The sequence below is a fragment of the Trachypithecus francoisi genome, unplaced genomic scaffold (genome assembly GCF_009764315.1).
Source record: "Trachypithecus francoisi isolate TF-2019V2 unplaced genomic scaffold, Tfra_2.0 Lachesis_group11, whole genome shotgun sequence".
NCBI lineage: Eukaryota > Metazoa > Chordata > Mammalia > Primates > Cercopithecidae > Trachypithecus > Trachypithecus francoisi.
The window spans coordinates 128114074-128139223 of record NW_022681456.1 but is presented as its reverse complement, the minus strand read 5'-3'; the positions used below and the strand labels follow the sequence as shown (position 1 = coordinate 128139223).

The following is a 25150-nucleotide window of genomic DNA, read 5'->3' as shown; positions in this document are numbered from 1 at the left end:
CAACATTATAAATAACGTGAAGTTTTCCCCCACTATTCCTTATTGCTCACTAATATTCTTACCTATCATTTTCTTAAAAACCAAACAAAACAAAAACACTAGTACCTATTCTGGTACACAATGCAATTATAATCCATTTGTTTTCTCATTCTCTATATATTTGCCATAAAGCAGTTTATATTTATATTTATATGCCTCTAAAAAGAGGAAACTCTCTCCTAGGACTCACACTGGACCTGGAGTTCTGATAATTACCTTTTCCAAAGACAGCACCATGTATACCATTTATTCTCCAATCAAAGTTATGAATGCAGATTGCTTCTACAAATTCACTGCTGGTACCATGAAATAGCATTTGTTCATTAATCTGAGGCACACCTCTTTTTTTCTTGAGCTGAGCCTTTTTCCTAAAAACACAATATACACAGACACAAAAGCACACAGAAATATACCATAAGTAGCATTTGTTCATCTTAATGAGCAAGTTTCAACAGAAAGGTAAAACAGAAAATACTTTAATATAAATAATAAGTGGACAAAGCAAGTCTAGAAAAGAAATAATTTCAAACGTTCTTGGACACATAAATCATCTCATCAAAAATTATTAGTTAACACTGAAACTTAAGGTTGAAAATTATGCCAAAAATTAGTTATCCCATGCTATGCCCCAACTTCGTAAAGGTAATTGATTGTCTAAACCAGCTAAGCTTTATAGATGCCTAAAACTGAGACAACAAACAAGTAATACAACGTTCGCAGAGGCTTTAGACAGTGAATTCCTTGAGCAGGGACCATGTCATATGGTTTTTATCCTCAGAAACTAGAAAATGTTGGTTCAGTTGACTAAATTTTGCACCATAGGGTTGGGAGGGACGTTAAGCTATCCAGTTTAATCCTCTTCCCAAGGATAAATCTATCCTAACACATAAAAGCATATTTAATGTAGGACTGATTATAACAGAAAACAAAAACTGAAAACAGCCTAAAATTATTTCAGAGAGAAATGAATAGTCACGTATTTATATATAAAAGTTAAAAGTAATGAAGTAGATTTATGTGCATTAACATAGTAAATCTTGAAAAATAATATTTCATGTAAAAAGAATCTTGCAAAAAGAGAGAACTCAAAATAATACCGTGTATTATGTAGGTATACATACACAGGTAGTAAAAAACACAAAATACAAACAATAAGGCACCATACCAATCTCAGGAGGAAAGGAGGAGAGTAGGACAGGGATGGAGTAAACACTTCACCTGTATCTGTGTGAAGAGGAAGGAAATGTGACAAGTATCAAAATGTTAAATCTGATAGGTAGATACATGGGAGTCTGTAAACTATTTGCTGCATTTTCATTCTTGAAACTAAAAATCATATTTTAAAAATGAAAAAGAATCCCCTCCCCCGACTTCTGATAGCTATTTCACGCCTGCTTCAATCCATCCAGTGTCAAGTACTCAACGGCATCAACTGCTCACTTTGCAAAACAGCACCGTCTATTTGTGATCAGTTGCAATCGCTGGAAAGTACATCCCTCCCAACGCCAGACCAACATCCGCCTTCCGTTACTTCCACTGATAGGTCTTTATTATTCTCTTATGAACACTAACAATTCAAATCACTCTTACACAAAACAACATTGCAAATATCCAAAAATAACTATGAACACCTACCTAGGCTTTCTTTTCTCGGTTAAATATACACCATTCCTTCAACTACTCCTGACACAGCATAGCTTCTAGGTCTTTCTTTATCCCAACAGTCTTTAGTTAATAACAATCTGCTACATACTTTCTAGTTTATAAATGTTGGTATGAAATAGAAACAGTCCAAATATCATCAGACAGCACTGACTGCACCAACACCACTGAATGCATTTTGGTACCAGGGCAGTGAACTGCACCATAATCACCATGATCAAGTGTGTAGTCAGTTCAAACTCCCAGACTTTTTCAAACCAGACCTCTCTTAGCTTGCTAAATTTGTACAACTGATTTATAAACTGAATGCAATAGATTTATTTCAGTTAAGTTTTACTTGATATAGTAATTTAAAAAGTAAAAATTAAATAACAGTAAAATATCCGTATCACAGACTGAGTTCTATAAATGATATGCAGCTTGATGAGTATGTTCAGGAATGGATACTTGCATTTAAATGGAGACAGAAATGGAAATGCATATGGTCTTTCTCAAGAGTCATTTGGCAGTATGTATCAAAATTTAAATGTATACACTTTGATCTATTTGTGATAGTCTTTTCAGACCATTAAGCATAACCTTAGAAGGTTGTGCATTTAGCAAATGTTTACTTTACAAAAAGTCAGCATGCTTTCACTAAGAATTATAGCAACTTCCTTTTTTAGAACTTTATGTTCTCACTTTTTTTAAACAATGTGCATTTGTTCCCTTTATAAAAACAATGGAAAATTTTTTTTTTAATTAAAAAAAAGATAATACTTGTTTTTACCCACTGTTTCAACCTTCCAAGGTCTTTCTGACTGCTGATTTACTCACTCAACAAATAAGCCACCCCTTCTAGTTTTGAATCTTTCACAAGTGTGATAAGCAAGCCCTCTGCATTTTCACCCAAGTTTCCGATAAAAATTTTGAAGGACCCAAGAAGAAAGCATGCATGCCATTCGAGTTACTCCTCTGCATAAGACTTTTTGGCTACTAGTTTTTCTCTTTGAAATACCAACCAGCACATATTTCTCCATCTTGTCTTCATGAAAAGGCACTTTCTCAACAACTATAAAGTGAGAAACCAAGCTAGACTGTCTAAGGGGCCTATCCATCTACCACTGTGGTAATCCTATTAGTCAGGCATTAGTGAATCCATGCTGGGTTTCTCAAAGAAACATTAGTGTCATACACAATGCCAGGCTTCATGGTCTGCAATGTCAAACTTCTCACTGTTGTGCTTCATGATCTGTAATGACTAGAATCCACTCTCAGGAAATTCTGTCTCTACTAAAAAATACAAAACTTAGCTGGGTGTGGTGGTACACACCTGTAATCCCCCCTACTCGGAGGCTGAGGCAGGAGAATCACTTGAATCCGGGAGGTGCAGGTTGTAATGAGCCAAGATTGCCCCACTGCACTGCAGCCTAGGGAACAGAGCAAGACTCCATCTCAAAAAAAAGGCCAGGCACAGCGGCTCATGCCTGTAATCCCAGCACTTTGGCAGGCCAAGGCAGGCAGATCACGAGGTCAAAAGATCAAGACCATCCTGGCTGACACGGTGAAACCCCGTCTCTACTAAAAATACAAAAAAGTTAGCCGGGTATGGTGGCGGGCGCCTGTAGTCCCAGCTACTCGGAAGGCTGAGGCAGGAGAATGGCGTAAACCCGGGAGGCGGAGCTTGCAGTGAGCTGAGATCCGGCCACTGCACTCCAGCCTGGGCGACAGAGCAAGACTCTGTGTCAAAAAGAAAAAAATTCATTTATCACTACTTTTCAGGCACAAATTCGAGTGAATCTCGGTTTGAAAATTCGCTGGAGTTTCTCTTAGATATTATAAATAAACTGTGAGTTAAAGGGTATGGAGTATGGGTATAGGCAGGGATGGAAAACAATGCTTACTTCCTAGATTAGATGGTGCGTATACACCAGTTGAAGGCACAGAGCAGGGGCGTGGTGGTTAAAGCTTTGTATCCCCACGGCACAGTCTGTTCTAGTGCCCACTACTCCCCTACTAAGGCAGCCATGAAATGAGGACATTCACAGACTATGACCTTGGTGTCCCAGAAGGGCTAAAGTGGAATTCCAGGGCCTCATGAACTTTAGTTACATCTGCAAGGAAAGTCACAGAACTACACTAAGTTCTTCACAACCCTGCCCACCTTTGCCCAGATCCACAATCATTCCTGAACTTACTGAAAGTACTGTCACACCCACTTCTCAAAGTGTCTCAAAATGATCCACCTCTTAGGGACTAGAGTGCCAGAGTGGCTAAAGTGTGTATGCCACACGCTCTGCACTGCAGCAAGAATACGTCCATGCTCTGGATTAAAGTAAGTCTACCTAGATTTAGAACACATTTCATCCTGCTGAACATCAGAACCACTTACAGAACTGTTTCAAGGTGAAAGTGTCAGAACCACTTATAGAATTGTTTCAAGGTGAAAGCGTCAGAACCCAGAGGTTCTGATGCAGTAGATCTGCGGCGGGTGACAGACGTCTCTACTAGCTAGCAAATTCCACTGGCGGTTCTGACTTGCAACTAGGTTCGAGAATCTCTGATCTCAATTCACATTATTAATAAGATGCTCTTATGTCCTTGCTGCCTTATGCTTCCCAGCTGTGGATCGATCCAACCATCTCCACTATCTGCCCTTCCATTTGTACTCTGAAGTATATTACACAACATGGGTTGCCCCATAAATTCACATACTTTAGCTAAGCCCTCAATGCTGACAGAAATCCTATGGTTCCCAAGATAGCTCGTTCTACCCCATTATCCACAGTGGCCATTTCAAATCTCCTCTTTCCCCTTTCCTTTTCCTCTTATCAGCACCTCCCGAACACTTTATTCTCTGTAGGTGACCTCCCTTCTTCCATCACAAAAGAAATGGAAGGTATCAGGAAGGAACTCCTTAACCTAACTCCTCTTTTCATCCCCTACCTCGACTTCTCTGTAAACATAACTGGACCATGCTTCTCTATCTCCTTTCTGACACATGTTCTCAGAATTTCATCTCATCACACTTCTTGAGGAGCTGGAATCCATCAACTGCCCTTCCACTCTTTCTCTAAGAGTCTTTAAAATTTTCCTTCTCCATCGGTCCTTTCTAATTACAATGTTCAGTTCTCTCCCATGATTAAATTTTAAACACATAACAATAACCCCACATTATCTGTCTTCTCACATCTCTCACCCTCCTCACTGCCAAACTTCTTGAAAAAGTTGTCAACATTTGCTGTATACACAATATGATGTCTACCAACATTGCTTTCCTCTAGGTTACCAATGGCCTTCTTATTGAAAAATGCAAAGGAACTTTTCAAATTTATCCTGCTTAACATCTTTTCAGTATGTAATCGCACAGATGGCACCTACTTGTGTAAACCACATTCTCCCTCCAGCTTCTGTGACTACATCATCTATTGGTTTTCTCCCACTTTCTGTGGTTGTTGGTTCCCTCCTTGGGTTTTCTCTTCCTCTGTTCATCCCTTCCAGACTTGGACCCTTGGCCCTCTTCTTTTCTTAATGTACATATGCTCCCTAGTCATCGTCTTCATTCCTATAGCTTCTATTACCCCACATTTTCTAACGACTCCAAAACCTCTGTCTCTAGTCTACACCACTCTTCTGAACTCCTGACCATATGTCAACTGCTATACATCAACTACTACTCCCTTTCCATCATCGCTAAAGATTTCCTACTGATACTCCCTTAGTCAAGTAAAACAAACAAGCCAAACACTTGGGAGTTATCCTTCTCATCTCCCTTACTACCCCATCGCAAACAGTAAGTGAGGCACCAAGCCCTGTCATTCTATAACCTTAATACCTCAAAACTGTCTTCTTTGCTCCATCACAGCAGATACCACTTTGGGTCAGGCAACCCAACGTGTCTCAGTCTAATTACTGAAACAATTTTCTAAATCGGTCTCTCTGCTTCAAACTGTGATCCCTTTAAATTACTGAGTTTTGTGTTTGACACTTCTTTGTTGTGGAAGGCTTCTTCTTTGTTGTGTCATGCATTGTAGGATGTTTAGCATCCTGGCTTCTATCCAGTAGATGCCAGAAGCACCCCCACCCTGCCACATTAACAATCAAAAATGACGCCAGTCATTACCAAATGTCCCCCAGCAGGTAAAATCACTCCCAGTTGAGAACCACTGCTTTAAACCCCTTCTCCACTGCACAGCCTAATTATTTTTCTAAACTGCAAATCAGATGCATCACTCTCTTGCTTAAAGTTCTACAATGGCATTCTACTGTCCCAGGAAAAAATCCAAACCTCTCAGTTTAGCTTATAAGGCCCCACATGGTCTAGCCCCTGCTAACTCTCTGACTTCCACTCTGGTTCGATCCAACTCAACTAAGGCTAGTAAAGATGATTACACAACCACCACCCCAGTGGTGCTACTACAAACTCCTGCATGCTCTGCCTCTTGATACCATTCTACCTAATTTCTGTTCTATCTGAAGCTGTTTCAATTTTCTGTGCTCCCTCTTACATACAGACTTTGGCTCTTACTGCCCCGATGCCCGAGATGCCCTTCTCCTATCAACTGGTGTCTGGGGCTCCCTAATTCTCCCCACTCCACTCCACACTCCCTACTTTCGTTGGCAAAGATGGATGGATCCCCTCCCTTTGTGCTGCCATGAGGCCCTGAGCTGACCCCCACATTTCTGTGTTACAATGGTCTGGCTCTCCAAGCTATGGTTCTCTGTACTGTTTTATCCCAAGTGCCCAGAACAGTGCTTGTCATAAAGTAGGTACTAAGACATTTTTGTTAGAAGAAGTGGGGGAAGTAGGAGAGGCCTAGGCAATGTGAAAACTATTGCCGGATGGACTCATGTGGGCCTGACTACCTATATGGTGAGTCATAGGTTACGTGACAGTGAGACAGACCAAGTTATTTTAGTTCTTCAGGATGATGTCAAAATGACAGGTTGCCATTATAATGAGACTCAGTATTTTGTACTGTCATGGCAGGTGGCAGGTTCACTTACCATCACAGATTTCTATAGGCTGACATTACATAAAACCATGAAGGGCATCACCAGAGTAAAACTGTTTCCAGTGAAATTCTTAGTACAAAATGTTCTGGGGAATTACTGGTACATTTTTACCACTATGATTTAATTGGGGACTCAAGTTATGAAGGAGACCAATTTGATCTCCAATTCAGAGGGCTGAGGAAGAATAATGAATTAAATTTTCATCAGACTATTTTAGAAAAACTTACTTTATTCACTGAGAGAATGAAGTCAAAGGAGGCAGAGGCTTCTGTCTTCCTCTATAAAAGAATCATCTAAACAAGAACTAAATTAAACTTTCTAAACCCAGTTAACCTCAGTTATTGTTAGAAATAAAAGCTGGTTTGGCCAATAGACCCGAGACTATAAAGAACACAAGCTGAAAGCCCCTTATTTACCATAAACTATTATGAGAATAAAACCAGAAATGTACGCAGGCCATATTAACTAGTCAGTCAGAACCAAGAAAGAATTCCACGCATCATTATCAAACAAAATCAGCCTAATTCTCAGGTATATAGAAATGAAATGAGTTATGGTCTGGGATTTGCTTTCAAATACTTTAGCAACAACAATAACAAAAAAGGAGACAATTTATGTGTGGTAAATCTTGATAGATGTTGAATCAGGATGATACATGAAGTTCATTATATTAGATTCTACTTTTGTGTTTTTTGCAATTTCTCTGAATAAAAAGTTAAAAGTCAGCTTAGATACTTAAAATTACTAGAAATCAAATCTCATCTACAAACGTTAACTGAAAATATTTCAGAGAACCACTTATTTTAATTTTTTACATGTCATAAAAAATACGGCAGAAGAGGCTAATTTGGATAATACCTTTCATAGCTTTAAGTTTTCTGTAACGGACTTTATTTTCGGTTAAGTGAACACTGAGTCACCCAATGGGTCATTTCCAACTGAAATCTAGTAAGGAATTGAGATTTTAAATCTACAAAGTAAACTTTAGGCTAAGCAAGAAATTTGAAGATATGTTTTAAAGTGTTCTGTAAAATAAAACAGGCAAAAGATTACTGGCAAGATAGTATGACTGTTAAAAACAAAAGAAAACAGTGTTTGCAGAGACTGCTAATAAAAGGCTGAGCCAAGGAAGTCATATCAACAAAGCTAAAGAGCTCCGACACTCCTCTGTAATGCTGATTTCAGCCAAGATGCACAGTGCTAAACCTTGAAAGGAAGGAGCTTCTCACATTGCAATGTTACAAGCCAAGTTTACAGACCAACTCTTTCACTCCCTGAGAATGCTGAAGAACAGCCCTGAGACCAGGTCAAAACATGGCAAGAGAAAAACAGCATGTCTACATCATTGAAAATTAACACAATTCAATATTTATGTTTTAACCGTAAAAGACTTAGCGGTAAGGAGAAGGTTCAGATTAGAAATCATCTTACCTGCAAAAGAATTCCCACAAATCTAGGTTTTGAATTCTCTGAATTCTTTTAATTCGGTTGCGATCCATCGTTTTCCCAAAGAGATTAGCAACTTCATTATATTCATGTGTTTGACTGTGCAGAGGAATAAGCTGGAAAAATAAATTTGCACAGATTTCTTGCGGTCCTTTCCGATTTCTTTCATGGTATATTCAGTCAATTCTGCTCTTACCTGATATGGTACTTGAGTGTCCACGTTCTCCCAGTGTGGTGGCATAGGGATGGCCTCGTTTTCACAGATGTAACTGGAAACAGCAAAAGACCAAACAAAATATCAGAAGCTGATTGTAATTACTGTCAAGAATTTAGCCTTTTCTTCAAAGCTTAATTTTCATTTTCAGGGTATTGTGACAAAAGCAATTAAATATAGCCTTTGGTTTCTTTATTTAAAAACTATTGAATGTCTATGTGTGCTATTTTTTAGATGTTGAACAGTGAACTTTCGATGGAAAATATACAACCCTATATATCATAAAAATTTCAAAAACGGTTGCTTAGTTGCCTTTTTTGAAATTTCCAAAATTTCTTTAAAATGTGAAGATTTTAGGCAAAGAAATTAAAAATAAAATCAAGCTCCTGATGAAAACAAAAGGCTGAAACTCATGCTTATATTGCCTATTGAATAAAATCAAAACTCCTCAACCATTCATTCAATGTTCTCCAAGATCTAACTCACACCTAAACCTTTCTCTGTTAATTGCCCACTGTTCTCTCCAACAGCCCACTAACTTTAACGGTTATTAGCACAGTCAGTCAGCAAATCTTAAAAACTATCAAACATGTTCAAGCCACCGGATGTGAACACAGAAAAACACAGTGATGTTGAGGGATTTAACAGTAAAAGGCTGAAAATGACACACCAATCGCCTCCAGTGATTGGAGGTTACTAAAGAAATTAATAAATTTCAAACTGATCTTTACTTTTTTCAAACTTATTTTAATGAAAAAAATCAAATATGTGGTTTAAAAATTAATATGTATAAAGAAATATACAGTGAGAAGTTTTCCTCCTACTCCAGTGCCTGCTATGTCCAAGTCTCACTTTTTGCCCCATCTCCTGGTAATTATTATTTTAGTCTCTTGGGTATTCTTCCAGAGCTTCTTTAGGTTAATATAAGCCAAGCTCTTTGCTCACACAGATGGTAGCATAAAGCATACATTTATTGCACCTGTGTTTTTGTTTTTTACTTCATAGATTCTTAGAGATCTTTCTGTAACAGTACATAGAGAGTATCATTATTCCTAGTGCTTACAACAGAGCCTGGTACATAGTACACACTCAATAAGTACTAGATGAATTAATGAATGCATTCTATTGTACAGATGCACAGAATTCCACCATATGGATATACCATAATAATATTTAGCTTGTCTCCAACTTTTTGCTACTGTATTAAGAATGCTGGCCGGGCGCAGTGGCTCACGCCTGTAATCCCAACACTTTGGGAGGCCGAGGCAGATGGATTGTCTGAGCTTAGGGGTTCAAGAGCAGACTGGACAACACAGTGAAACCCCGTCTCTACTAAAATACAAAAAAGTAGCTGGGCGTGGTGGCGTGAGGCTGTCATTTCAGCTACTTGGGAGGCTGAGACAGGAGAATCACTTGAACCTGGGAGGCGGAGGTTGCAATGAGCCGAGATGGCACCACTGCACTCTAGCCTGGGCAACAGAGTGAGACTCTGTCTCAAAAAAAAAAAAAATGTTGCAGGAACACATTTGTTCATCTGTCATGTTACATGTCCACTTGTCTATCTGTAAAATAACATATTTGAAATAGAATTTCTGGGTCAAAGAATATATTTTTTCATAATTTTAACAGATACCAACCAAATGCTGTCTTTGAACGTACCTACTGACATTCTCACCAGAAATATAGAAATTGCCTATTTTCCCGCAACCACTCCAAAAAGGCGTGAGATCAAACTTTTGAATTTTAGTCAATTTGATAGTAAAAATCAGTCTGGTATTAATTTGTTTTTCTCTTATTATGAGTGAGGTTGTATGAACTGTTCAAATTATTTGCCCATGTTGATCTCCTATTTAGAGAGTTCTAAAGTACTTCATATAATATGGAGAATACCCCTTCAACTACAAGAATGAATAAAAATATTTTCCCAATTTTTTGTGAGAAAAAAAATGCCTAAAACATACTTGGCCTAAAGTATCTTTTAGCTATGACCAAAAGAATGTTTTTAGTTTTTATGTAGTCAACAGCCTTAAATAACTCCTTGCCAACAGGAAGCATGTATTACTTAACCTTGCATGTAATAAATGCTCAATGTATTCCCATGGTAAATAAATATTTCTGTATCAGCACCTACTGACCTTCAACACCCTACTGTATCTTACCTAAATAGTCCTCTCCTTTTATTATTATCTTGCTTATTGTCCTCTATTCTGCTTAATTCTCTCCTTGTCCTGTCTTTGTTCTATGGTTTGTACAGTCTGTGACAGAACAAAGTGTTTGATCCCATCACAGTGCTTCTTGCCTCCACCAAAGCATAGCAGATACAATGTACAATTACAATAACATCTTCCATTATTATGTCTCATTTTTCATTTTTCTCCCAGATTAAATACTTTCTGAAGATAAGTAACTCTTTTATTATATTATTCATACTAAAAAATGTGGATATGACGTAGCTAGTAAGGAAATACTATTCTCTATTTTCCACAGAAGTACAAGAGCATTTCTTACATAAGTACTTGGAATAACTTTTAAATCATGATGCTAAAATAAAACCAAAGTAAATGCTAAAATAAAAACAAAAGTTGAGAAACAAACTGATAGAAACTTAAAATATTTCTTTTAATTAACACGCTACCTTTTTTTCAGTTTCATTTTAAATGATTTGAACAAAAAGAATTTCAATACTTGCTTGAAGAGTCATTTTAGAAAATAGGAGACATGCTTTAAGATTTTCTTCCTTCAAGTCCATTCACATGAATAATAAATATTTATTGTCTTCTGACATTTATAACTCCTTTTTCAGACTTCTTATGGCCAGAGCAAGCAAAAAAGAAAATTTGTAACCAAGTTCCAGGGAAGAGAAAGCAATACTGTTGTCCACTGTTCTACCACCTTCCTTAGGTCTCCCTTAGTCGCTACAAATTTGAAATTACTTCTAGGAGTTGACCAATGGAGATCCATGGAGGTGGAAACAAAGTGAACAATTACCTGGTTCTTACAGCCCCAATAATTGTATGTCTCTGAGAGAATATTTCCAAGTTAACAATTTAAACTTACCTCAGTGAGTTACTTTATGAGTTCAGAGCAGAGACCACAAGGCATTTTGTAACTACCATGTAAACTGTTCTAAAGAATTAAAAAATGTAAATACACAAGAAGAAAGGAAAAGGATAACATGAAAGGAAGCACTTAGAGTAAATAATAATGTTGCTATTTTGTCAACAAATGAGAGATTTGATATTTATTTATTTATTTATTTTAATTTTTTTTTTTTTTTTGAGATGGAGTCTTGCTCTGTCACCCAGGCTGGAGTGCTGTGGTGTGATTTTGGCTCACTGCAAGCTCCGCCTCCTGGGTTCACACCATTCTCCTGCCTCAGCCTCCGGAGTAGCTGGGATTACAGGCGCCCGCCACCTCGCCTGGCTAATGTTTTCATATTTTTAGTAGACACGGGATTTCACCATGTTAGCCAGGATGGTCTCGATCTCCTGACCTCGTGATCCACCCACCTTGGCCTCCCAAAGTGCTGGGATTGCAGGCATGAGCCACCGCGCCTGGCCCAAAATTTGATTAAAAGATCAATATTATCAAATGGCCTACCAAAATATTTTCAGTCTATTTGTTTTTCTGTCCAATAGTAAGAAAAAAAAAACCCACTCTTTCCACCCCTATTCTCTTTACCATACCTGAAAGCACTGATAGAAAAGGGGGCTCTTTTTATTAAGCGCTGCTTTCCAGTGGTGAGATTCATTTGCTTCATTTCTGTACACAAAGACAAGATATTAGATAAGTCATAAAAACACACTGTAGTATAAAGTGTCATGAAGATTAACAGCCACGCTACGCGATGATCAGGAATCAAGGAGCTTTGGGAGGAGCTGGCCAGCATAGTATGATGGGTACTTTAGCATACCGCTATGGATCATGTTGTGAAGGCGCTATTCAAAGAAGCACAGCTTCATTGCTTGATCTAAGCTCACACATAAAGATGCTAATTTCATCCACTGCTCAGTATGCACGGTCTATTCCCCTTCTGTACCACATTTAGGTTAAACAGACACTAAACTAGGAGAGTTCTAAACTCAGGAAAGCTAAGAGTACTTTCTAAAAAGAGAGAAATTACAGTATTAAATGTGGTTGGTTTATTAAGTAGAAAAATGTACTTCTATCTCTCCAAAAATTTTGGAAATGATTATAAAACTTGTACAACTTACAGAATTTCAAAAATTTCTACATTTCCTGATTTCTCCTTAATTATATAACTAAACCTAAAAAATAGAAAACCTGGCTAGACCCAGTACAAACTTACATAAAAAGATTCTAGTGATAAGAGACTAATTACTTAAAGGTATCCTTTTCTTCTTTCATCCATGCCTCAGTCATGGCAATATTTACCAGGTCCATTCCTTCATTCCTCAAAGTTAAGTGGTGATTCTTAATGTAAGATTCTAGCCAGTTTACCTCATCTAATTGACATCATTCCATTTCAGAATGATTAGGATTACCCACCCAGACCAAGGCTAGTATAAAGTGTGTTCTGTCCTTTCTGTGTTCTCCTGGACTCTACACATACTGGATTTACCACTGTTCAGGGAACAAGCAGGATCATCTCAGCATGTGGAGCAAGACCTGTGATGCCACCTTCTTGGACCATCTCATTTTGAGTTTACTTTTTACCATTTTTATAAAGAAAACCTGAGTTGGCTAGGGGCAGAATGGTTGGAGCTGAAATCTGCAAAGAGTACATGTGAAATGCTAATCCCATGGCTTTGAAACAGGATCATTACATAGAGGGTTGGGGAACTCAAGTTATTAGTATATGTAACTCCTGTTCCTTAATAATGATATTTTTAATAAACTCTATTTTCTGACAGCAAGTTTCCAAAAAGTGTAGTATACTAAAAAATATTCTTTCAGAAACATGTGGCTTGCTGAATTATCTACCAAATGCTTTCATACATTTCATGCTCTACTTGAGGTCTGTTGTCTGTGCATATCATTCAGTCTCAGTTCTCCCTCAAAAATACCTGTACACATGACGAAAAACGCCTACCAGACACCTTCTGCCTAGACTGTGGCAGAGGGACAAATGTCAGGGCCTCTTAAATCCTGCTGATTTGCCTAATGGCATTAAAAAATTATGGCTTGTCACGAGTAAGGATCTCATGGTTTTTTAACTCTTGATAATTAAAAAAAAACAAAAACAAAAACAAGAAAAACAACTTTGGTGGGATAATAATTATTACATATTTGGTTCCATCAATCACTTACTGGACAAATCCCCTTCACTGTTTCTGGGCCGTGGCTCATCCCAGGGGATTTCCTAATGTTTCCCCACCCTACCCAGCCACAGTGCGCTACAAACACTGTCATAAAGACACTACTCACAGGAATTGCGAGAGAGCAGCTAAAGGACTAAGTGCTGTGGAGCAAACAAAATGTTCTTTTATTAAGAAAGCCTCCCATCCACGTCGTGTTTGCCTCTAAGCAATAAATAGCTGAAACTAACTGCTTGAAACTTGAGGAGCTCAGTTCATCAGGTTTTTCATGGGACACCCCAAAACATGCCCATATATCACAGATGAAATCCAAAGTGGGACTGATTTCCAGATTATCTGGCTAATCTGTGAAAGAGCCAAATAAATACGAAAATGACAGAAGGCAATGTCCATTAAAGAAATCGTTTTCTGACAAAGACATCAAGAGAAAGGTCATTCAGCTAAAACTTGTTCTTGAAACTACTGCCAACTACCTATGACTTTCTCAGTTGACATCTGTTTGATCCTTAAAGTAAAAAAGTTCTGGCCAAGCAAGATGGCTCACGCCTGTAATCCCAGCACTTTGGGAGGTGAGGCGGGTGGATCAGGAGGTCAGGAGTTCAAGACCAGCCTGGTCAACATGATGAAACACTGTCTCTACTAAAAACACAAAAAAGTTAGCCAGATGTGGGGTCGGGTGTCTGTAATCCCACCTACTCAGGAGACTGAGGCAGAGACTTGCTTGAACCCGGGAGGCAGAGCTTGCAATGAGCTGAGATCGTGCCACTACACACCAGCATGGGTGACACAGCGAGACGTCTCAAAAAAAAAAATGTAAAAATGTTCTTACCTATTTCAAAAGACTGATGGGATGATGAATAAAACAACTGATATAGTGTTTTGTGTTCCTTAGAAGTATGAAATGCACTTAGTATATATGATAATCTTCACATACATTAATATACACAACCATATAAACACACCTTTTATAAAAGGTAATGTTGCTCAAGATTTTAAAACTTGAATTTTTATAGAGGTATTTTTGTATATAACAAAAAAGATATACTTCACGGTTGGCAAATATATCAACTAATCCTGACCTTCAGAGCTGTAGATTTTACCATATCAATATACTAAAAACACACAACTATTAGGGAAAAAAACATACCTGCAAAGTCTATCTTGTAGCTGAATTTGGAAGTAGTAAAAGAAATGGAGCCACAAGGGTTTGTTTTGAAGCTTTTTTCGATATCTTCACTGCTAACTGAACACTGACTGTTGGTATCCGGCTTTAAGACAAACCAGAAAGTTTCATTTACCAGCTGTTCACATTAATGACTTGGCCACAGAGGTGGTACTGTGGTCATAGAGACAGGGAATGGAGGGACAAGGGAAACTTACTAATCACCTGTTCTAGTTCCCAACACACAGGGAGACTCACAACTAAGCCAGCATATTGAAAATGGTTTAAGGATCTCCAGTGAAGAAACAACTGGTTACAGTCCCCTTCAATAACTAGATATATATAGAAATATAGTTATTTTTCCAGATAATCACAATTTTTACAGATTATTCCAATAATCAAACTTTCTAAGTGGCTCAAATTAAATCTTCTTTTCCAGTTTAGTAGAGTAAAAAAAAAGACTACAGGTTTTGAGTACGGATTCAAATCTCAGTTTCACTAGCTGTGTGACCCTTGACAAATTATGTCAACTTCTCTGAGTCTTACTTTCCTTGACTGTAAGAGAGAATGTTAACATCTGCTTCCAAGTTACTGTGAGGATAAGGGAGAAAATAAATGTACAACACCTAACATAACACCTGGCGTACAGAAGTGTTTAATACGGATTTGTTCTTCCCTTTCTTTGTCCATCAAACCAAATTTGGAGTTGCTCAGATGTACTGACACCATGCAACTCTCAGTCACATTCGTCCTCTGTACACACAGTAAACACATACTGTTTCTTCTAAATAAATGAGTGTGAAAACTTGGGGAAACGAAAAGGAAAAGGACTAGAATAATTTCTAACTTTTTTTTAGTTAAATGATTTTATTTCCTTAAGGTTTAACTTCAAGTTCTATATTTATATTCATTTTACATACATTAGCAAGGTGATGCTAAGTGAATCGAAAACACTTCTGCTAAATTCAAGGAAAGGAGCTACCTGAAACATGTGCCACTTCCCACATTCTGCCAAGTAAAACCAGCCCCACTGGGTATCTGATGTGTCCATGTCATCCACTTCATTGTTTGTTGTTTTAGAAAAGAATTCTTCTGCTTTGTGAAACATCTCCTGAAAAGCCAGAAAGAGGTGGAGGAAGAAATAATTCTATTAATAACAAGTACACTTTTTACAGATCATTTTACTTCTTTACAAAGAGTGTTATTCAAGTGTCTTTCCTCCCATGACACTTTAAAAACAGCCTTCTATCTTGCATATTGGCTCTGAAGATAAACATTTAAAATGTTGGACATCATTGCTTAACAATTTAGGCAAATAATAATAACCTTAGGTAGAATATGCCAAGGTCTATTCAATCATTTAAGTAAGCTATATCAACATCAATAATCACTTAAGGTTTTCAGCAGAGCCCCAAGCAATGTCAATTTTATCTTATGTTCATGTATTTGGTCAAAAGGACCCATGCTATCACACTAGTTTAAGATCAAATGCATCTAATTTTTATTTTAAACAGCCGTTTGATGTAATGGCATGGAAAGATATTTATATGGTGTTGACTGTAAAAGATTACAAGAAAATAGAAACAGTATAATCCAATTTTAATAAAAATAAACTTACCCCGTGAATGTGTGTGTGTGTATCTGTATATGTAAATGTTCACACACATACACAGAAAGAAGTCTGGATGTATATATAACAATCTACCACCATTTTTTCTAAGTGTCAGGACAAAATAGCAATAATAGTAAACTTTATATGACTTACTATGTGCCAACTACTGTTCTAAGTACTACACAGATGATAATGCATTTAGGTCTCACAACAACTTAGAGACAGATACTATCAGTACTCCAAATTTATAAACGAGGAAACTAAAGTATAGAGAAGTCATACAACGAGGAAGTCAAGATTCCAACCCAACATCCTGGTTTCAGGGTCTATGCACTTAGCCACCGTCACATACTGTCTTATACTTCATTATCAATGATTTCGTAATTTTAACTATACCAATTAACTCACATACACATTATCTTTGAAAAGTTTTAAACATTCTTGGTTGGGTATTGCAATGAAGAAGTCTCTAGAAAGGAGACAAAGAGGCTGGTCAAAGAAAATTAAACTCAATCTGGAATTTGGCTTCCTGTCCTCATTCTTCAAGGGTTTTTAAATTATTGAGTTTATAGAACTACTACATAAAAAATATTCTCCTTGCAAAAAATCAGAACATTCAAAATAAAGCTAAAGACTTTTTTAACCATCACTTCCATTCCTGGTACCTTCTCACCTTTCTTCTCCAGGGTTAGCCAATACTATAATTTCACTGAGTATCTTTCAGAGCTCTCTCTCTCTCTCACTCTGTGTTTGTGTGTGTATAATTACACACATATAAAAACACATAGAGTTACTGATGATTTGATAAAAATTTGATTTCCTGTATCATTGACTTTTTTTTTTTTACAACGAATATGTACTACTGGGCAATTTAGAAAGTATTTGCCTTTTAATTTCATCATTTAAAATGTCCATCCTATTTTTAGAAGTGGTAGTAACCTGGAATAAGTCTCTATTACCTTGTCTAGGCCACAGTTGGCTCTTCACAAAATGAAAAATGATCGACTCCTTCCTCATTGGGTTGTTGGTACAAATGAATGAGACAATGCAGTAAAGTACCAAGTACAGTGCCTGACCTCAATGAAGGGGGTCTGTTATTTTTTATATATGTTTGGAAACTCAAGCAATGCTTTATGATTATTTCCCACTTTTTCTTCATGTTTTAAATTCGATTGGCTTCTAAGAAATGAAACATAGAACACCTTAGGATCAAAGGCTTCTGGTTTAGGACCCACTATTTACCTTATCTATTTTAACCACATAATAAAGACAATGATTTAAAGTTTAAGATCAAACGGTCCAGTAAACTATTCACAATTCCTACTGCTTTTTTAAATTAATGTTAATTTCATTTGGCCATTTAACTGTGAGAAAGAGAGAAAGAAAGCAAATGTGACCTAAATTTAGCTTTTCTTCTGAAAATAACCAGAAAAATTTGGAAGAATGAGATTGGAGCTAACAGTTAAAAATATTTGCCTTATGAATTCTATCTTTTCTCTATTAGAAAAGAGAATAGAAAAGAGAAAAGTTCCCTTTATACAGCATACATATACACGTGTGCTCTGCTATAAAACACCTTACCTAAGACTTCGCTTTAGGCCAGGTCACAAATGAAAGTGTTTCAGCAACATCCTTTCAGAGCTTTCTGTTATAAATAGCTTATGGTGGGACTTAGGACAGCCCCATCTTGTATTTGTCACAGTTTTAGAGAGGACAGCACTATACACAGGTACCACTGTATTGAACAATTCTAAAGCACTTCAAATCTTATAAAATTCCTTATCAATTTACAATATTTATTTTCCTCCACAATTCAATGTGCAGGAGAGAAAAGTGATTATTTTCCAATTAAAGTCAGGAAAAAAAACAAAGCAGAGAATAATATAATTTTTTAGTCTAGATTCCTAGCCAGCAGTACAGAGAAGATTAAAGAAACACCTAAGGCCTCCTGAACCTCAGTTCTTCCCCCTGCGTGACCAAGCCGCACTGCCTCCTTTCACACATGCACAGCTACTTCTCCTCTCCTTTGCTTCACACATGCTCTGGGTTTCTTTCAAAAGATGCATTTTATAAGATTAAACATTTCGATTTTCTACAGTAAGTTTTCTCTACAAAGAAATGACTATTTTGCATAATTATGCTCAAAGAGTTAAGTCAAATTTAAATTAATAACTTTAAAATACCGCAACCATAGTAAGAATGGCTCTAGGCTAGAACACATTTATAGGTAATAAAAAGAATATCCACCAGTTGTCGCTTATGAAGTAGGTATTTAATGATGTTAGATGAATGAACTTGTTCAGTCACAAGGCCACATCCTGTCTGATTTTCCTGTTTGTAATTAGAAGCAGGCTGGGAAGAAAAAAAAAGCTAGTACAAAGCAGTAAAGCATTTTGTAAAGTTTCCAGGGCAATGGGTATGCTGGTAGAGCTTGTCTTCATGTTATCTGTTACAAAGAGAATCTTTATTTACAGAGCCTGGGAACAGTCAGTCTGGATCATCAAATTGAAAAGCTGTGTGGAAAATGAGTTTAAAGTCAAAATCCTGGTCTATATAAGGAAAATAATGCTGCCTCCCAGACTGGTTTCAAGTTTTCTGACATAAATTTTAGTTTACTACAACAAAGTATAATTTATTTTGTTAGCATGAGTATAGTATCTCGAGGAAATCATATCTGGTAATAATAACTTCCTTGCCTCTACATATAAAGAAGATCCCAAACCTGATCTTAAAAGCTTAAAAATGAACGAGAACTTCCAGAATGACAGAACAAGGAGCTCAGTGGAACTGGCAAAACTACATTTTAAAAACTAGTAGGCTGGGCATGGTGGCTCACACCTGTAATCCCAGGGCTTTGTGAGTCTGAGAAGGAAGGTTCACACGAGGCCAGGAGTTTGAGGCAAGCCTGACAATACAGTGAGACTCCATCTCCACAAAAAAATAAAATAAAAATTACTCAGGCACGCTGATGCATGCCTGTAGTCCCAGCCACTTGAGAGGCTGAGATGGAAGGACTGCCTAGCAGTTTGAGGCTCCAGTGAGCTAAGATCATGCCACTGCACTCCAGCTTGGACCTGTCTCACAAAAATTAATTAATTAAAAATTAAAAACTGCAAAAATTATTTTAAAAAACAAACATTTAAAGTCTCTGGAAATTGTACTAAGGGCATACAGAAAGTGGAGAAACATTCATTCAAGAAAATTTACTAAATCTCAGAACAAGTTAGAGTCTGCGGCATTTGAGTTACAAACCACCATTTCTCACATCCTACCAGGTCTGTGTTATGAAGGCTCCACCTGCGGTACGTGTAGCCAAAAGACAGGCAGAGGGCTCCCCTCCCTCAGGCTCCCGGACGGTGGCTAGTTTTACCCTGGGAGGCGAAGGCTGCTGGTGTTTCTCCTCTCCTTCAGCCCAGAGGTGCAGAAGCTCTGTTCTGGAGAGGTGACACAGAGGACCGGTCTCTCTTCCCCTACACAGCCCCCATTCAGACGGTGGAAGTTCTATTCCAGGTACAGCAGGCTGAGAATACTGGGCCCTGACTGCCACCGCCCCAACTTGCTCCCAAGGGCTGCTACCACCACCCCAGTGACCCCTCTAAGAATGGAGTGTTACTCCAGGGAAAAAAAAGGCTCTCACCTTCAGCCCCAGGTGCAGTGGCATGGAGATTTTGCTCAGGGGGAAAGACAGGCCCTAAGGACAACGAGCTCTACGTTTCCACCTGAGAGGACTGACATGATCTGGAACAGAGAGGAGAAGCCCATGCCTAACGGCATTATGAAACCAGTGGGGCCAGCGCGGTGGCTCACGCCTGTCATCCCAGCACTCCAGGAGGCCGAGACAGGCGGGTCACCTGAGGCCAGGAGCTGGAGACCAGCCTGGCCAACATGGTGAAACCCCATCTCTACTAAAAACACAAACAATGAGCCAACCGTGATGGCGGGCACCTGTAGTTCCAGCTCCTCAGGAGGGTGAGACAAGGGGACCGACAGAGCCCCGGAGGACCGACGGAGCCCCGGAGGACCGACGGAGCCCCGGAGGCAAAGGCTTCAACGAGCCGACACCACGCAATTGCACTCTAGCCCGGCCGACAAGAGCAACACTCCACCTCAACAGAAAAGAAAGAAAACAGTGGAAATCTTAATGAAAAACAAGAAAGGCTAGGAGCTCCAATACAAGCAGAATGGCAGAGCAGGCAGAAGTTGAACGCAGAGAACCACAGACAGCCAAGAAGAGCCCTCTGAGATCATAGAGGAGTCAGAAAGGCACTATAAAAACACTAGGCTGTATCCGCCCAGGAATGATCAGGGCAGAACATGGGGCGGTCTTGACAACATTCTCTAAGCTATACATATACTCATCAACACAGCGTAGAAACTTCACTGGCACAAGGGTCTTAACCACAACTTCTGGTTAAACACAACTTCACAGAAGCTACTCTGACCCAGGGGCGATTCCGATGAAGCCAGGGTGAAAGGAAACAGCACTACCCTCCCTGGAAGTCTGGAATACTGTGGACATGCCGAAGGCTGGGCCCTCTCAGGAACTAACTGCCAAGCTACTAGTACTTGGCTAAATGTAGGACCAAAAAAAAAAAAAAAGTAAACTCCCTGAACTATGATAGCAGCCACCAAGCCACACACACATTTAACACTTAAGGGTAAAAATCTAACTACCTAAAGGAAAGTAAGCACAATCTGTGACCAGTACGTAGTCTATGCCAATCCAGAAATGCCACATAAGTAGTCAGGCTAAGAGATTAAGAACAATGGGGAAAAACCTGAGCTGGGATATTAGAAGCTACACATTGTGAGGAAAATGGACTTTACAGAATTTGTTCAGCTGTATCACTAAACACATAAACCAATAACCAAACAATCACAATAGGGATCAGCATCCAGAGTTGCCATGTTACTTAAAATATCCAGTTTTCAAGAAAAAAATTATGAGACATAAAAAAAAAACTCCACAAAGATGTGAGCAATACCCATAGAAAACCAAAAGAAGCTGCCTCCAGATGGGGCACAGGGGGTAGACTGAGCAAACAAACACTTCCAAGCAATTAATACAAATATGTTCAAAGACCTAAATGAAGCTATGCTTAACAGGCTAAGGGAAATTATGATGACAATGTCTCATCAAATAAATAGTATCGATAAAGAGAGAAATAATTTAAAATAACCAAATGGAAATTCTGGAGTTGAAAAGTATAGTAAGTAAAATGAAAAACTCACTAGAAAGGCTCAGTGGTAGCTCTGTGAACAAGAAAATATCAGCAAACTTGAACATAAATGAACAGACATTATGTAATACATGAAATGTAAGAAAGGAAAGAAAAAAATTAAAGAAAAATAAACAGAGCATTACAGAAATGTGGGATACCATTAAGTGCACCAACATATAAATAACTGGAGTATCAGAAGCTGAGGAGAGAAAGAAAGGCACAGGAAAAACCTTAAAGAAAGTAAAACTATCCAAATTTGTACATTTTATATATATACACACACACATATATATACACATGTATATATATACACACACACACATCTATACGTGTGTGTATAGACATAAATCTACACATCCAAGAAGCTCAATACATTCCAAAAGGGAAAAACACAGAGATCCAAATACAGACACATCAAAGTCAAAATTTGGAAAGTCAAAGACAAACAGAAAATCTTAAAATCAGGAAGAGAAAAACAACTGATCACATGTAAGAGAATCCTAATGAGATTAACAGCTGACTTCTCATCAGAAATGCTAAAGGCCAAAGATTAGGAGACGACATTCTTCGAGTACATAAAGTAAAAAACAAACAAACAAAAAAAAGCACCTATCAACCAAGAATCTCATACCAGCAAAACTATCTTTCAAAAATGAAGGTGAAATAAAGATATTGCCACAATTACAAAAACGGAGAGAATTCATTGCTAGCAAACCTGCTTTACAAGAAATAACAAAGGAAGTTTCTTAGGCTGAAATGATACTAGGCAGTACTAATAATCCATGGGGGATAAAAAAGAACAAAAGAGTGCTGGTAAAGGTAATTATGTAAGTAATTTAAAGGTATATTTGCTGATTTCTCCTTTCACCTCTTGACTGATTTAAAAGTAACTACATAAACCAATGCATGAACTGCCAGTTCCAAGATGGTGGCACAGAAGATAGCTGGCTTCACTCCCTGCCCCCAGAGAAAACCAAAAACAAATACACAGCACCAAGATTATCACCAGCAATACCCCAGAACGCAAATATTATGTAGGGAGAGGCAGTTCCCAGGGACACAGAGGATTGAAAAAAAAACTGAGCAGACAGTAAGGGAATTGGATTTTCTTACCCACGATACCTCACCACAAAATCAGCCCAGCATCAAGCATACAGAAAACTTTCCCCTGACTCATGATTTCTACACTGGAAAAAGTGAGATTAAGGTGGCCAACCAGCTTTCCCACCATCTTGGGTTCCCTGACAGAAGACCTGTCCCTGCCTCAATCTACAGGAAGCACTGGGAGTACCTGAAGGGAGAACTATCCCTGAAGACAGCCAGAGACAAAGGAGTTAAGTAGGACTACAATCCCTAACCCTGGAAACTGCTCTGTGACTCAATCAAAGGAGACACCAAATCAGAGTGGCTATTCAGCAACACCACATCATAGGAGCTTCACCCACAGGTTTCCCAGGCACAAACCCCAAGTCAGCCTTCCCGCGCTGCCAGGATAACCTCTTTGGTACCTCTCCCACTCAGCATGGGCAGTGTTCTAATTATTTACCGGCGCTAAGAAAAACCTGAGTGTAAGGCCCCATCTGGTGCTTAAAAGGAGGCAGGCCTAGCGGGTAAAAAAAGATACTCAATAGCTAAATTACAAAGAATCTCTAATCTCTCTATACTACAACTTGTTGTATCTATAAGATGTCTTCGTAAGTCTTGCGGTAACCATAATGCAAAAACCTACAACAGACCCACTAAAAATAAAAAGCAATGAGTTAAAACCTACAACCAGAGAAAATCACTTACCCAGAAAGGAAGATGTAAGAAAGGAAGAGAGCAGTTACAAAACAACCAGAAAATAAGCAACAAAATGAACTAACAAGAACGACCTTATAAATAATAACCCTGAATGCAAATAGATTCACTTCTCGAATTAAAGAGCACAGAGTGGCTGAATGGGGAAAAAAAAAATTCCAAATATATGATACTTACAAGAAACCGACCTCACCTATAAAGACACACATGAGGATGAAAGGGAAGGGATAAAGATATTCCATGCAATTGGAAAACAAAGAAGAGCAGAGTAGCCATATTTATAAAGAGATAAAATAGACTATGAACAAGGCCTGTAAAAAGAGATAAAGAAGCTCAATAAATAATGACTATAGGGTCAACTAAGCAAGCGGACATAATAAGTATCTACGCACTCAACACCCGAGATCTTAGGCATATAAAACAAACATTAATAGACTTAAAGTGAGGGGCAGACTGCAATACAGCAAAAGTAAGAAACTTTAAAAAATAATAATAATAAAAAGGGACTTCCAGACAGAAAATCAACAACAACAACAACAAACCACATCAGATTTAAATTACACACTAGATCAAATAGGCCTGTCATTTACAGAACATTTCACCCAATGGCTGCAGAATACACATTCTTTTCATCAACACAGGAAATATTCTTCAGAATAGGCCATATCTTAGGTCACAAGAAGTCTCAACAAAAAAGCAGAAATCATATCAATTATCTTTTCTGACCACAATGAAATGAAACTAGAAACCAAAGAAAGGAAGAACTTTGGAAACTACACAAAAACATGGAAATTAAACAACATGCTCCAAAATGACCAACTAGCCAATTGGTTAATTTCTTAACTAGAAATTAAGAAGGAAATTTAAAATTTCTTAAAGCAAATGAAAGTGGAGATACAAAATACCAAAAGCTATGGAATACAATAAAAGCAGTACTAACAGAGAATGTTTATAGCAATAAACATCTGTATCAAAAAACTACACTTTAAAAAAAGAAGAAGAAAACAACAATCCAACAATGCACACCTTAAGGAATTAGAAAAGCAAAAATAAACCAAATCCAAAATTAACAGAAGGAAAGAAATAATAAACACCAGAGCATTAAAAAAATTGAGACTTAAAAAGCAAAGCCGCATTTTTCAAAAGATAAACTAAAATTGACAATTCTTAGTCTTAGTGAGACTAAGAAAAATAAGAGAAGATCCAAATAAATAAAATCAGAAATGAAAAAGGTGACAACTGAGACCAGAATAAATACAAAGAATTATTAGAGACTATTATAAACAACATGCCAACAAACTGGAAAACCGAGAGGAAATTGAAAAATTCCTGGACATATTCAATCTACTATGATTAAATCATAAAGAAATAGAAAACTTGGGCCGGGCACAGTGGCTCACGCCTGTAATCCCACCACTTTGGGAGGCCGAGGTGGGCGGATCACAAGGTCAGGAGATCGAGACCATCCTGGCTAACACGGTGAAACCCTGTCTCTACTAAAAATACAAAAAAAATTAGCCAGGTGTGGTGGCAGGCACCTGCAGTCCCAGGTACTTGGGAGGCTGAGCGAGGAAAATGGCATGAACCCGGGAGGCAGAGCTTGCAGTGAGCCAAGACTGTGCCACTGCACTCCAGCCTGGGCAACAGAGCAAGACTCCGTCTCAAAAAAAAAAAAAAGAAAGAAAGAAATAGAAAACTTGAACAGGCTGCGTGCAGTGG

The 25150-nt window shown here is 38.1% G+C and overlaps 1 protein-coding gene across 13 annotated transcripts in view; it reads right to left on the bottom strand.

Annotated features, from left to right (window-relative positions):
* The window catches only part of PARP11 (poly(ADP-ribose) polymerase family member 11), a 55412-nt gene that overhangs the window by 4967 nt on the left and 25295 nt on the right, over positions 1-25150 (bottom strand). For 6 of the 13 annotated variants that reach the window (XM_033223173.1, XM_033223186.1, XM_033223174.1 and 3 more), the window contains 6 exons: positions 15780-15908; positions 14783-14903; positions 12043-12118; positions 8339-8411; positions 8128-8258; positions 256-407 (listed from right to left, as the gene is read on the bottom strand). In XM_033223173.1, the coding sequence (XP_033079064.1) occupies positions 256-407; positions 8128-8258; positions 8339-8411; positions 12043-12118; positions 14783-14903; positions 15780-15908 (682 nt within the window). Of the gene's footprint in view, positions 1-255; positions 408-8127; positions 8259-8338; positions 8412-12042; positions 12119-14782; positions 14904-15779; positions 15909-19674; positions 19880-25150 lie in introns of all 13 variants that reach the window. The other 7 variants (XM_033223181.1, XM_033223182.1, XM_033223185.1 and 4 more) reach the window with 4 other exon arrangements.